General features: G+C 33.7%; 1 protein-coding gene and 1 pseudogene across 3 annotated transcripts; both read left to right on the top strand.

The window, feature by feature from the left end:
* Window positions 1–149: 149 nt before the first annotated feature.
* On the top strand, window positions 150–3097 carry LOC113702877 (molybdopterin synthase sulfur carrier subunit). Of its 3 annotated transcripts, none has more exons than XM_027224074.2 (3): window positions 150–309; window positions 1908–1996; window positions 2600–3097. In XM_027224074.2, the coding sequence occupies exon 3, from the start codon at window positions 2635–2637 to the stop codon at window positions 2950–2952; it is 318 nt and encodes a 105-aa protein (XP_027079875.1). In that variant the 5' UTR covers window positions 150–309; window positions 1908–1996; window positions 2600–2634; the 3' UTR covers window positions 2953–3097. The 3 variants fall into 3 exon arrangements, with proteins under 3 accessions (XP_027079875.1, XP_071905120.1, XP_027079943.1); XM_072049019.1 differs by having other exon boundaries at window positions 2587–3097; XM_027224142.2 differs by having other exon boundaries at window positions 2573–3097.
* A 3264-nt stretch (window positions 3098–6361) lies between these two features.
* LOC113736912 (bi-functional coumaroyl CoA and feruloyl CoA ortho-hydroxylase F6H2-1-1-like) lies at window positions 6362–8780 on the top strand (annotated as a pseudogene).
* The last annotated feature ends 4039 nt before the right edge of the window (window positions 8781–12819 follow it).

Here is a 12819-nt window from a genome sequence, read left to right as displayed (position 1 = left end):
TTGATATAAGTTTTAAAAATAGGATAACATAAGAATAGTATTGAAAATCAAATTTTCTCTCTTGCTTTTCTTCAAAGAAATAAAATGTTACAAAAACTGTCAATCTAAAGGAGATAAGTGAGATTTTTAAAACTATGGAGATGTTAAGTGATATTGTAAGAAACCTCAAGGGGGGTCTCTGAGATTATCCCAAAAACTCTATACTGCCATCTTGCTCCTCTCGTTCTAGCTGGCCCAGTAGCAGAAAAAATCAAGCAACTTTTTGACTTCCAGCAGAGGAGAGATAAGCAATTGAGAATTTCATCTAAGGTAGATATCTATTAACTAATTACTTCAATTCATTCCTTTCTTTAATTTTTAGTATTACTAGAGTATTGCAGGTAAATAATTTGCACTCAGTTTTGGGTTTTTTGGGGTTCTTCCTGTTTGAAATTTTGGTATCCAATGAGTGTAAATTGATCCTTGAGAGATCCCCGACCGTCATTTTTTTACTTGGTTTATGGATGCTATGAAACTAAGTCGTTTCTTGAACTTTGTCTATCTGAAATTTGGCTAAATTATAGAGATTTGACCGTAATTTCTGATTGAGAATTTTGTTTGAACTTTCACCTCAGTTGAGTCTTTGCTTTATCTCTTATTCAATGTCGAAAAGGCACTTGCTTTTTTCATCTGTTACGGCTACCAATTGTAGTGGTTTTGGTCATCTTTTGTTGTATATGGAAATTCTTGAATTCCATGACGGCTGCATTTCTGGCTTTCGAGTTGTCGAATTGATGAATGATGTATTTTGATTGGTCGGTGGGATATAGCACTGAAATTTCTGCACTGTATTTGTTCGGTTATGCATCATAGAATTTTCAAATTGTTTCACAATTTACTGCAACTTGTTGATTCAATAGTGCTGACATTGCAGTTTAAGTCTTCCTTCGTTTTGAATCGTTTGAGTTTCTTAATCAGAACTTCTTTGTGGTTCTGGTTATTTATATAAGGGTGTGAATCCAAATGGTTATTGGTATGGGATTTGGATATTTGCTTTGCCATTGTTGTGCTTACTACTTGTTAATTACTATTTTTTGTTAGCATAAGCATAGAAATTTAGTGATTGCACCAGGTAGTGACTGATTACCCCGAACATAAATGAAGAAATTTATATCTTCTGTTTGTATTCATCATGTGTGCTTCAATCATGCGTACTGTTTGTACTTTTATGCCGCAGTACACCTTGCACCTCTGACAACGGTGAGGATCTGTTTTTCACCTCAGCTGTTGTCGGTTAATTTGGTCAGCATCTGTATGTCGTACGCGATATATTCTCTGGACATAATTCTTTCGCTTCCTCTGTTTAGGTTGACATCCCTCTGTCACTGTTTTCTCCACCTTCTTAAATCTTTGGTTCTCACATGATGCTAGCCTTCATCATTATGATTTTCTAGGATAAGATGATAGTGTTAGAAACGCTTGACAACTTAAACTTCTGCTTTCAGATTTGTTGAAACTACTCATGCTTTATTTTCTTGCACCTTTGGCTGCTTTTACTGTTAGGATATTGCAGCATACTTTGTTTTGACAAAAATGTTATTTAGACAAAGATAGTGTGTACCATGAAGTTGTGAATTGATTCTTGCAGTAAGAATGCTATCAAAATGTGGTTGTACATATTCAGGTAATCTGGAGTTGAACCTCAATTTTTATAGTTCTGTCGAGAAGAAAATTAAATACTGAATTAGTTTTATTTTATATGCAGCTGAATTCTTTTCTTTAATTTCCAAAGGGTGGGCATCTGGGTTGCAGGGTTGTGGGAACCGAAATCTTCTTTATCTTTTCTTTTTTGGCATAAATTGATAATACTGATTTGTTTTTTTAATTATTGTTGTTTATTATCTAAATTCATAAATTGTTTGCTTTAGTGCGGTTGGCTTTCAGCATTGGAAGTCCTAGTGCTTGTGTTGGTGCTGTCAGATTGGAATTTCTGGACGCTAGTGGGAGAACTATCCAGGTAATGGAATTATTTTTCCTGGATTCTTAAGCAAAATGCTTCTAATTTGGCTTTGAAGTTTGAACATGAAGACAGGGCACAAAAATTAGCTTTCCCTTTGATGGATAATGTTGTTTTGGTGCTTGTTATCTGCTGTTGTGTTATAATTAAAAATTTGCGTGGGTTTTGCTCTCTTGTTTGAGTTGATTCTTTTTGTGCAAAGTTCATGCTTTTACTGGGGGAAGTAATCCTTCAAAATTTGGAGATCATAGTTCTAATTCAAGTTTATGGTTCCCTGTCAACCAAACTGACAAGATTCAATCTGCCAAAATTTTCAAATTCTGAACAGAATCTGGCTTGTATCGAGTCATAATATAAACCAGCTACACTGGTAAACAATAAAAAATATAATCCCTATGTCTAAATGTCAATCATGAACAAGTAACTACTTGAAGCACCCATGCTCTGTTGTGAAGAACGTTTGCCTCTATTTTTATGGCTATCTAAATTGTCAGTCGTAGTAATTAAGTGCTGAAACCCCAATCCCTACACTGTGAAGAATTTATCATTTGAATGGTTGATATTTCATTATCAAAGGTTTCGACTTCTAGACCAATTGGACAGGTCCCTCCAAGCAATACTGATAGAAGCATTCTTCCATGGCTGTATGTGAAGTAGGAAACAAGATTGAAAATCTTGATGTTTCACAAACCAGGAAGGAAAATGCATCAGTTCAGATAAAGGTTTTGTTTTTCGCCAGGGCCAGAGATCTGACTGGCTTAAGTGACATGCAATTTGAAGTTTCATCTGGTAGTACTGCCTCTGATTGCTTAGATAAAGTCATTGCCAAATTCCCTGGTTTAAAAGAGATCCGAGGATGTATGGTCCTGGCTCTCAATGAAGAGTACATTGAAGAGTCTGTTATTGTCAAAGATAGAGATGAATTGGCCATCATTCCTCCCATAAGCGGTGGGTAACTATTCTAGTACAGCCGTTATGTTTGCAAGTGTCTAAATAAATGTTGAATACAGGCCATTCCGTGTAACCCTATGTTGAGTAATATTTCAATGTTTTTGTGTAATTTGAGATAATTCAATAATTGGATCTGTAGATTTTTATGGACATTGTCTCACAACAGTCCTTTATGGTCATTTTCCATTACTTATCAGATGGGGGGCCTTTTGACTAGCAATTTTACTGCATAGCTTTTTCCCCCTCTTGAATTTGGTAAAGTTGGACCAAATTTGTCTATAAGGAGGTGACATCTTATTGTGCAATATGCATTTGGCTACCTTTAGTAATTCAGAGATAAAATGACAAGAATTCTTCCACCTTGCTTGTGTATTTGGTTTTAGAAACTTCTGAGATTTGGTGGTCTTTCTTTAGTTACTTTTCATGTCCAACTAGAAAGAAAAACTCAAAATCACTTCTATCAGTTCCTTTCTGGATATTCAACAATTGAATACCCTTCTTTCTTGCTCAAGTACAATCTGAAATCACTTAGGACATGACCAAGTTTTAGTTTAACATTTATCTGTCATCGTTTTGTTCGTTACTTATGGTTGCAAGGCTAGGTTTTGGTGTTGATAGCAAATGTGCCTTGGCAATTTGGGATTGTGGGATTTTGGGCCGAGGTGATGTCGCCCGCCTTGACCCAAGTCATCGATTTTGTTCTTTTTGTTTTTTCTTTTGGTATAAAGATCATGGATATATAAAGAAAGTAATCCAGTGATGGATTCTTAAAAATGAAAATGTATTTAAACCTGTTGGAAGTTGATATTGCCTCTGTAGATGATATTGAGAAATATGTGGAAATACTACCTATTTTTGTCTATAGTAATGTGTTAACATTGAAGAAATAGTTTTTTTTTTTTACTTCAAAATTTCTACGAAAGGAATATGTGAAATTTTTTTTCTTTTTTTTTTTTAACACAACACAAACATCGTTTCCATTAGTTCATATTACAACTGGAAAAGTCATTACATTCAAAGTCATTCCCTCTAGCTAAATTAGGTAATTCATGAGCTCTCATTATCAGATTCCTTTCTACTTTGACAAAAATGACAGGATCAAAATTATGAGATAAGACTAGGATGTCATTGAGTACTGATCTAGCTTCCAAAGGAGAGGTCTCTAGTTTTGAACTTTGCAAATGATGTAGTAGGCCAATACAGTCTGTTTTTGTACGCATGGATGCATGGCCTAGCATCCTTGCACAAGTCATTGCCTCTAAGCCTGCTGTTGCCTCTAACTCAAAAGGCTGACTTTTGTTTATACCCGCTTTGCTAATTTGCCACCTGGTTTCTGTATTATGAACCTGACCACACCCTTTCTGGTTGCTTTAACAAAGGATCCATCCACTAATGCACTGACATCACATTGCTTTTCAGCACTCAGGTCATGTTCATACATAAGAATTAAATTGCCAATTGATACCTTGCTTGATCTAATTCCAGTTAAGAATCTGATTCTCTAGCAGATCGCAATTAAACTGCTATTAGGCTTTAGCTGCCTGCGACAAGGGATAATTTCACAAACTTTCCCTGAGGTTTTTGATAATTGCAGAGAGCTCCCCTTAGGTTTAAAAATTACACATAGCTCCCCTATTTTTACTATTTATGTAACAATGTAGTTTCAACAAGTTAGATTTTTTCTGAAAAATCCTAAATTGCCCTTTTATACAAAACTTAAAAAAAAAATACTTAATCACTTTCTTCCATACTTTGCACAAATCAACTATCCTAATTCCTAGCAACTGCCTAAACATAAACTCTAGTTCTAACTATAAGTAGCCGTCCAAATGATTCCAAATTGCATATATAACATTAATTCTTGCCAAGCCAAAAAAAAAAAAAAAAGAACATACACACAAACACTCGCATCGACAACCAATTTTATACCTCAAAATTAAATCTCAATGCCCCAACACCTTTGTAATGCAAGTTAATCTAGCCTAGAATGACCATTATAACACTTTCATGTCCTTAACATCTAAGAAGTAGAGGATAAATTCTACCTCTACACCAAAATTATAACCAATAATCACTAATCCAACCAAAGAAATCCTTATGCAAATTATTGGCATTTTAGAAAATATTTTTTTTGATAACATATAAAATACAACAAATTCCACATATTTGGTCCTTCTTCCTATTTCAATAATTAATTTCATAATTTATTTCTTTATCACTGTGAGTCTCTTCATTTTTTTCTAGTTTGACATATAATTTGCTTCTTTGTTGATTTTATTATTTCAATTTGCTAATATCCATTAAACTGAAGATAATAAAAAGAGAACATAGCAATATTATATCTAGGAAATAAAGGAGCAGAATAGATATAAGATAGAGAAACATGATTTTTTGGGTTTTGTAAATCTATTGCCTTAAATTGTGAATTGTCTCCTAATTGGAGAGCATTATAGGTATTTTACTACGCCAAGGGAGGTAATTGTAATTGCAAAGTGAAATTGTCAAAAACCTCAAGGGAGGTTTCTGAAATTATCCCCTAAAACTAAGTAAATTTGGGAGGGGGAGATTGATATTGGTTGCTCCAATGACAGAGTCAAAGCCAGACCTGTTAATTGGGAAAGGTGGGCTTAATCTAAAGTGAGAAATTTTGGTTGCCTTGATTTCACTGGTTCGTCTCATACAAATATCATTCTTGGTGCCATTGATGTTGTATTTTTCTTCACTGAAACACTTTAAAAATTCTTTAATTTTGTATTTCTCTTCAACGAGAGCTTCAAAAGTCATTTGAACTTTTGCCTTTTATCCTGCATGGAACGTTCCAAGAGCTCTCTCTGAAGACATGTACTCTTAATTGGTTTTCTAATGCATTTCAAACTTTAATATCCAATATAGTAAACTGCTTAACAATGAAATAAAGACAGGGCATTGAAAAGATTAAGTAAGCACGTTTTTTCTCTCAATCATCGTTGTTCGCTATAACTCCCTCACATGATGTATATCAATTTCTAACTCCCTCAAATTCATCTGTGTGCCGGCTTTTGGAGTATGATCGGGGATTAAGGTTTGTTTAGTCAGTAAAAGTCAATTGACTTCTTGACAAAAAAAAAAAAAAAAAAAATTCATCTGTGTCCTTTCCATCACGAGGCAAACGAATCAAATCGTTCGCGAGAGCTTGTGAATCGGCTTGGTCAAAACTTGACTCAAATTCGATTGACATTGAATTCGAGTTGACCAAGTAAAGCTCGAGCACAAAAAAACTCAACTTGTTAGTTCGCAAGCTGCTTGATTACACACACACACAGATATATATATATATATATATATATATTAATAGTAAAATTGCATATATATCCCTAAAATTTTGTTATTTGTTAAGGAAAATTCACTATTTTATGCATTTTTAAAATAAAATAATTATTTTTTTATTTTTTTAAGTTGGAGTAGGCTCGAGCTCGAGTTCGACTCGTCTCCAATTTGAAGTCGAGCTTGAATTTGAGTTTGTTAAAATTGAGTTGAGACTTGACCTAATTAGATCAAAATTCGATTCGACTTAACTTGTTTGCAGCCGCTTGGATAATTCAAAAATTGAAAATGGAAAGAGAACCATCATATTTTACTAGTATGATCTCGAATTTTTCTGTTTGTGAGATAGTTGGCCATGACTCATGACTCATGCAGGATGAATGAGGAACAGTTTAGTTATATCAATTGTCGAAGCAGCAAGTGCATGTCCAAGCTATCCGGACGCTACGGCTGCACAAAATGATGGGTCACATTAATAATGTTCGCAGGACATTGCATTTCTGAAATTTTCGTTTACTTCAATCAAAAGCATGACCATGACTTTGTTGTTGTTGTTCACAGAGTAAATTTGGCAATTCACAATTGGATAAAAATGTTTCTGAGAAATTTGGATGGCATTTTTAATTTTTTAGGAGCTCTAAGGGGCTTTTACAAAAATGACACAAACAGTACTTTTTGAGATGCGAAGCACTTGTATGTAAAAAGATGGTTAAAAAATAAAAAAAAATAATTAAAAACGGTGTCAAGGTCTAAAATTTTTTCTGCTTCAAAAAAAAAAGGTCTAATTTTTTTTTTCTTAAAATGTATCTGTCCAAGCAAGATATTTATGCCACGTGTATTTAAAGTTTTAAACTTGATTTGAGCATCCGCTTACAAATCCAATCAAATATTGTCATTAGTTGCTTGAGGAAAACTACATAGCTTCTCAGCAAAAACTTAAAAAAAAAAAAAACCACAATTTTTTTCCACTAGCTTGACAAAATGATAAGGTTAGTAGGTTGTTTCTACACTGCCTTGTAAAATTACATGTATTATAAAATCTAGTTGTATTACTTAATTAGCAAAGGAAAATCAGGTTGCACTCATATTCAGGGAGGAGTTATACATGTCAGAAACCAAGATTTTGAAATCCAACTCGTTAGTTTCTGTCTATGAAAACACAATTGGGAAAATGGGGTTATGGAGTCAAAGGTTTGTCAGACATGAATCTCAAAACTCTACCACAACAATTCATTCAACCACCTGAAGAACGGTTCACTGAGCACACCTTAATCTCAGAAGAATCCATACCTGTGATTGATATTTCAAATTGGAACGATCCCAAGGTTGCAGATATAGTTTGTGATGCGGCAGAGAAATGGGGATTCTTTCAAATTATCAATCATGGGATCCCTGCTGAAATACTTCAAAGTGTGATGGATGCAACTCATAGATTCTTTGAGTTGCCACCAAAGGAGAAGCTGAAGTACAACAAAAAGAACTCTCCGACCACGAATGTCTTTCTCAGAACAAGCTTTGTTCCGGAAATAGAGACTGCTATGGAGTGGCACGACAAACTTACCTTTCTCTATGTGGCCTCCAATCTGCAGGTAGTTACCAAAAATAGAATATAAGCACAGAGCAATATTCTTGGCCTTTCATACAATGCAATTTTTGATACGACCTGAAACCGTCAAGTCATATTGCTGATTCTTGATCGACCCTAAATGCGAGCTCAGTTTTCATTAGCCAGGATCATTTTTTGCTTTCATTACCCTGCCTCAAGCTGTCTCAAAACCTTGACCTTAAATCCTATTCATTTTAATTCTTCTGTTTCAACAACTAAATTTCTAGAAGAGTTTTCAAACACATTTTGCAATCACATGCTTGGCACTAGGCCATTATTGACCTGATAAATCTCATAAAATATGTGCGTTTGCTTGATTTCAGGAATCAAGTACTTGACTACATAAAGCCATGTGAATTACTTGCCAAGAGACTTCTCGGAATGCTAATGAAGCGATTGAACGTCACAGAGATTGACAAAAGTAAAGAATCAATGCTTATGGGTTCAAAAAAAGTCAACTTAAATTACTACCCCAAATGTCCCGAACCTGAGCTCACTATTGGCATAGGACGCCATTCGGATTTATCAACGATTAGCATCCTTCCTCAGGATGTCATTGGAGGGCTTTATGTTCGAAAACTAGAAAATGATTCTTGGATGTATGTCTCTCCAATTGATGGAGCTCTAGTGATAAACATTGGCGACGCATTAGAAATTATCAGCAATGGAAGATATAGGAGCATCGAACATTGCGTTACTGTTAACAAACATCATAATAGGATTTCAGCACCATTTTTTGCAGGCCCAGAACCTTCTGCAATAATTGGTCCCCTTGAAGAAGTGCTTGAGAGTAGTGGAGAAAAACCACTTTATAAAAAAGTTCTCTACTCAGATTATGCAGCTCATTTCTTCACAAAAGCTCATGGTGGAAAGGACAAGATACAATTTGCAATAATATGAAACTCTGGAATTCAATGTTGTTGACACGTCGTAGTATTCTATTAGCTCAAGGGCATTATATATTGCATTGGATGCATGTTGTCAGGAACTCAAATTCGTCTATTCCCTTTGATTCCGTAAAACATAAGCTATGTACTACATGAAATAACGAGACACTTGGAACTTGATGTGCTATGTACTACTTCAAAACCCCTATGGCAACACTCAATCTTGGAGAAAAACAGCAGCTGACAAGGCGTTTAGGCTCAATTCTGCAAGACACTCCATGTCCTTCATTCACAGCAAAATCAATAACATCCCCTGAGTTGGATGCAATTGACATTGCTGGAGCCATTATTTCTTAGAGCATAGCAGTATTGGGAAACAAATAATTGAAGTTGAACAATGAGAGACAACTGACTTCATAAGAGAGTTAACTTGGTGGTTTTGTGCATGTCCAGCAAAGGGTATTTTATAGTATTCAGGACTTGAATTTCTGAAAGTATACAAATCAACTGTCCTAATTATTTATTTAATAGTCCTCAAGCACCTATGCAACTTTGGACAAGTCTTAAGCAAAATCCACTTTAGAGCCAAAAAATATTAGTAATTCCATTTAGTCTCACCTCTGTAAAAGGAATAAAAAATTTCCCTCAACAACTCATGTAGCCTTAGCAACTCCACATTTGTATAATGGCATAAAAAGAAAGGACAGAGGGAAGATTTCTCTTACTTTCCTGGACACTAATTACTAAACTTCAGGTCTAATCTTCTGGCTTTTTAGGTTTCACTGTTCAGCATTTGTATGTGCGGATCAAAAAGAAGGGAAATTAGTTAATATGTCATATGTGATAAAATATAAGCATTTGTAACATCTTGGATTATCACGTGGACCAAAAGAAAACATCACTAGTTCTTATATGTGAGTGGAATTCTTTTTGCATTTTAATTGTTCGCTATAATTTTGGTGAAGTTAAGAAATTTTAACCATGATTACACCTAATTTTTTGGTAATGTTTGGAAAAGTCGGTTGTTAAGGGCTTTTTTTTTTTTTTTTTTTGAGAAAAACCTACTTTTAGATTGAATCCACACAAAAGGAATTAATGAAATTAAATTCGCGGTAGAAGGCGCTAATTAAGAAAATATGTTTAACTTTTTTCTTGGTTAACTCACCTATATATGAGTGTGACTAGATGTTAATTTGTCAACTTCTTTTGCACTTGAAAATTCTACACTGCAGCCTCTTAAATCCCACAGCAAACCATGAGGAGTTACTCTAGTTTTGCAACTACGATTGTTCTTCTCTTCATCGTAGTCGGTAAAGAATCTCATTACTTCTTTTTTATTTTTAAATGTCTTTTTTGCTGTTCTTCATGAATAACGCGAGGAAGATACTATTTTGATTCAAACTATGCCAATTGATTAGATTACAGTGCAGAATCATAGAAGACACAATAGACACTTTTTCATATTATGATTTTTACTGTACATCAATTGTCAAGGCATGTCCATGTTCAACGACTACAAAGCTCTGTTTTGAAACTCGGACCGGACCGGCCGGTCGAACCGGGAACCGGCCAGGTAGCCGGTCCGAGTCTTTATAAAAAACCGGAAATTTAAAATCCGGTCAAAAACCGGGTTTGACCGGGTTTGACCGAAAAAAAATCGGTTTTTCCGATTCAACAGTAATTTTTTTTAAAAAAAATTCAAATTTTATAATATTATGTTTTGACCCCCTAAATTGTCAAAACTTATCGATATACCTCAAATATTTGATACTTTATAAATATTGTCCTAAAATTTGATGTTATTTTTCAATTAAACTCATAATTTTAATTCTAAACTTGTTAATATTTATTAAATAATATAAATTGATACTTAATTGTTCTAATTTCTTTATATTTTCTTGTTAAATATATTTGAAACATCAAATATATATGAATATACCTTTATTAATATCAATATATTATTAGATATTATAAATATAATATTTTAATTTTTAAATAATTTTTATTTATGACGTCATCCGGTTCGACCCCTATCGACCCCCGGTCGAACCCATTGACCCTTGACCCCTGACCTTGGCCGAGTCGCTATCCGGTCCGGTTCTGAAAACATAGCTACAAAGGAGTAATACAATATGTGAACTCAATAATTTGAAGTTTGTCAAACCTTGCCTGTTGTTTCAATTAGAGCTTAAATTAAATTCCATAAAATCTTTCTCCAGTAGTTTCCTCTTCTCTGATTTCTGTAGAATTATTCCATTGTAAGGAGACTATTCAAAGAATAAATAAGATGTTAGATAGCTTTCAACTGGGTATTTCAATAGGTCAGATCTTATCCAAATTAAATCCAGATCCTATATAATTAGATAGAAATTGGATTTAGTTTTTTAAATCAAAATCCTACCCAGATCTAGACTCGATAAAAGAGTCAGGGATTTGCGTAAGATTTGGTTTTCTATGAATCATACCCAAACTCACATTCAAATCAAACCCTATTCAGACCCATGTATACATAAATAATAATGTGTGTGTACATACATGCATACATACACCTGGATTGGATTCCTTTTGATTCAAATCTAAAGACCGTCAATTGGGTCTTTTTGATTTTGGAACCTTTTTGTTTTTTGGTAACAATTTGTTTGGCATACTATGAATGAACTCAATACAGGTGGAACCAATGATATGGTCATTAATCATAGTAATTTAGACAGTCCCTTTTTTGATTACTAGGGGCTTTGGAATTGGAGGGCAGAAGGGGGCCTTGGGGATTATGCCAACAGAATAAAAGGTTCTTATGGAGATTTGGACTGCCACTTTTTTATTTTAATTTTTTTAGCAAGAAATAGTTCACAGGTGAAATTTAAGAAGTGAAAAGAGGATGAAAATTGAAAAGGTAAAACCTCTAATTCACAAAATTTCAAACTTAAATTTGGACTGTCACTTGTATTGAGTTATAACTGAATTTTGAAAGCAGACTGGTAATATATATCTTGTAGTAAGCGTGACTAGAGGTGGCAAATCAACCCACTTAACTAGATTTATCCATACCCGCCCATGAATAGATGAGTATGGGTATCTTAAATTTTTGTATATGGGTATAAATGGGTTACCCAATAATACCCATTTATTAAATGGGTATTATTGGGTAACCCATCAAACCCAATTAATCCATTTAAAATTCTCTTCCCCCCAAGTCTCTTCTTTTCCCCTACCTTTTTTTTTTCAAATTTTTCATTTTGTCATGATGTTAACATTATTATTATTATTATTATTATTATTTGTTGGTTTTATCTTATTATTTTATTTTTTCTTAGTTTGTTAAGTTGCTCATTTTTTAGCATTACCAATTTATGATAAATTTTAGCCTATTTTCTTATCTTTATAAAATGAAATTTTAAATTTATATATGAAAAAAATGTTAGGGGTTCAAAACTTTTGGATTAAGTTTTTATATTAATTTTTATAGTACTTAATTCAAATTTTTATATTCGTATTATTCAATTATTAAATAATAGGTAATTTTGTGACATAGAGTATAAATGAAAAAAATTGGTAATTAAGTTTATTGAACATTATAAGTAAATATTTAAAACTAATGATGGGTACAAAGAGTGGTATAAATTGATAACTTAGTTTGCAAAAATGAATTTAAATGAATTTGCAAAAAGTTAAAATAAATGAGTTATAAATGGGTAATTGGGTTACCCAATTCATTTTTTGACTTACCCATTTATACCCATCTAATTAAATGGGTATAAATGAGTTGACTCACTTATACCCATTACCCATTTTACCCAATCCAAACCCGCCCAAGTCACCCATTTTGACACCTCTAAGCGTGACCACACGGTCCACGCGTTCTATGCAATGGATCTCAAGTACTTCTTTGAACCTAAAAAAAAAAAGAAAATATAAAAACAAGAATCACATATTTGTTGTGTCTGGACCAACTTGCATAAAAGCTTTGTGTCCTATGTAGAAATTTTTGCGATGGTGAAAGAGAAGTCAAATTTTGCTTGGGTTGGATTTCCAGACGCGAAAGGATCGATTTTATGGTCTTTCTATGAAGTAAGTTA

The sequence above is a fragment of the Coffea arabica genome, chromosome 1c (assembly GCF_036785885.1).
Source record: "Coffea arabica cultivar ET-39 chromosome 1c, Coffea Arabica ET-39 HiFi, whole genome shotgun sequence".
Taxonomy (NCBI): domain Eukaryota; kingdom Viridiplantae; phylum Streptophyta; class Magnoliopsida; order Gentianales; family Rubiaceae; genus Coffea; species Coffea arabica.
The sequence above is the reverse complement of the archived record's forward strand: the minus strand, read 5'-3'. Positions and strand labels throughout refer to the sequence as shown.

What these genes read in the sequence shown, in the direction of transcription:
- LOC113702877 (XM_027224074.2), top strand. Translation starts at nt 2,635, where the DNA reads ATGGCTGTATGTGAAGTAGGAAACAAGATTGAAAATCTTGATGTTTCA.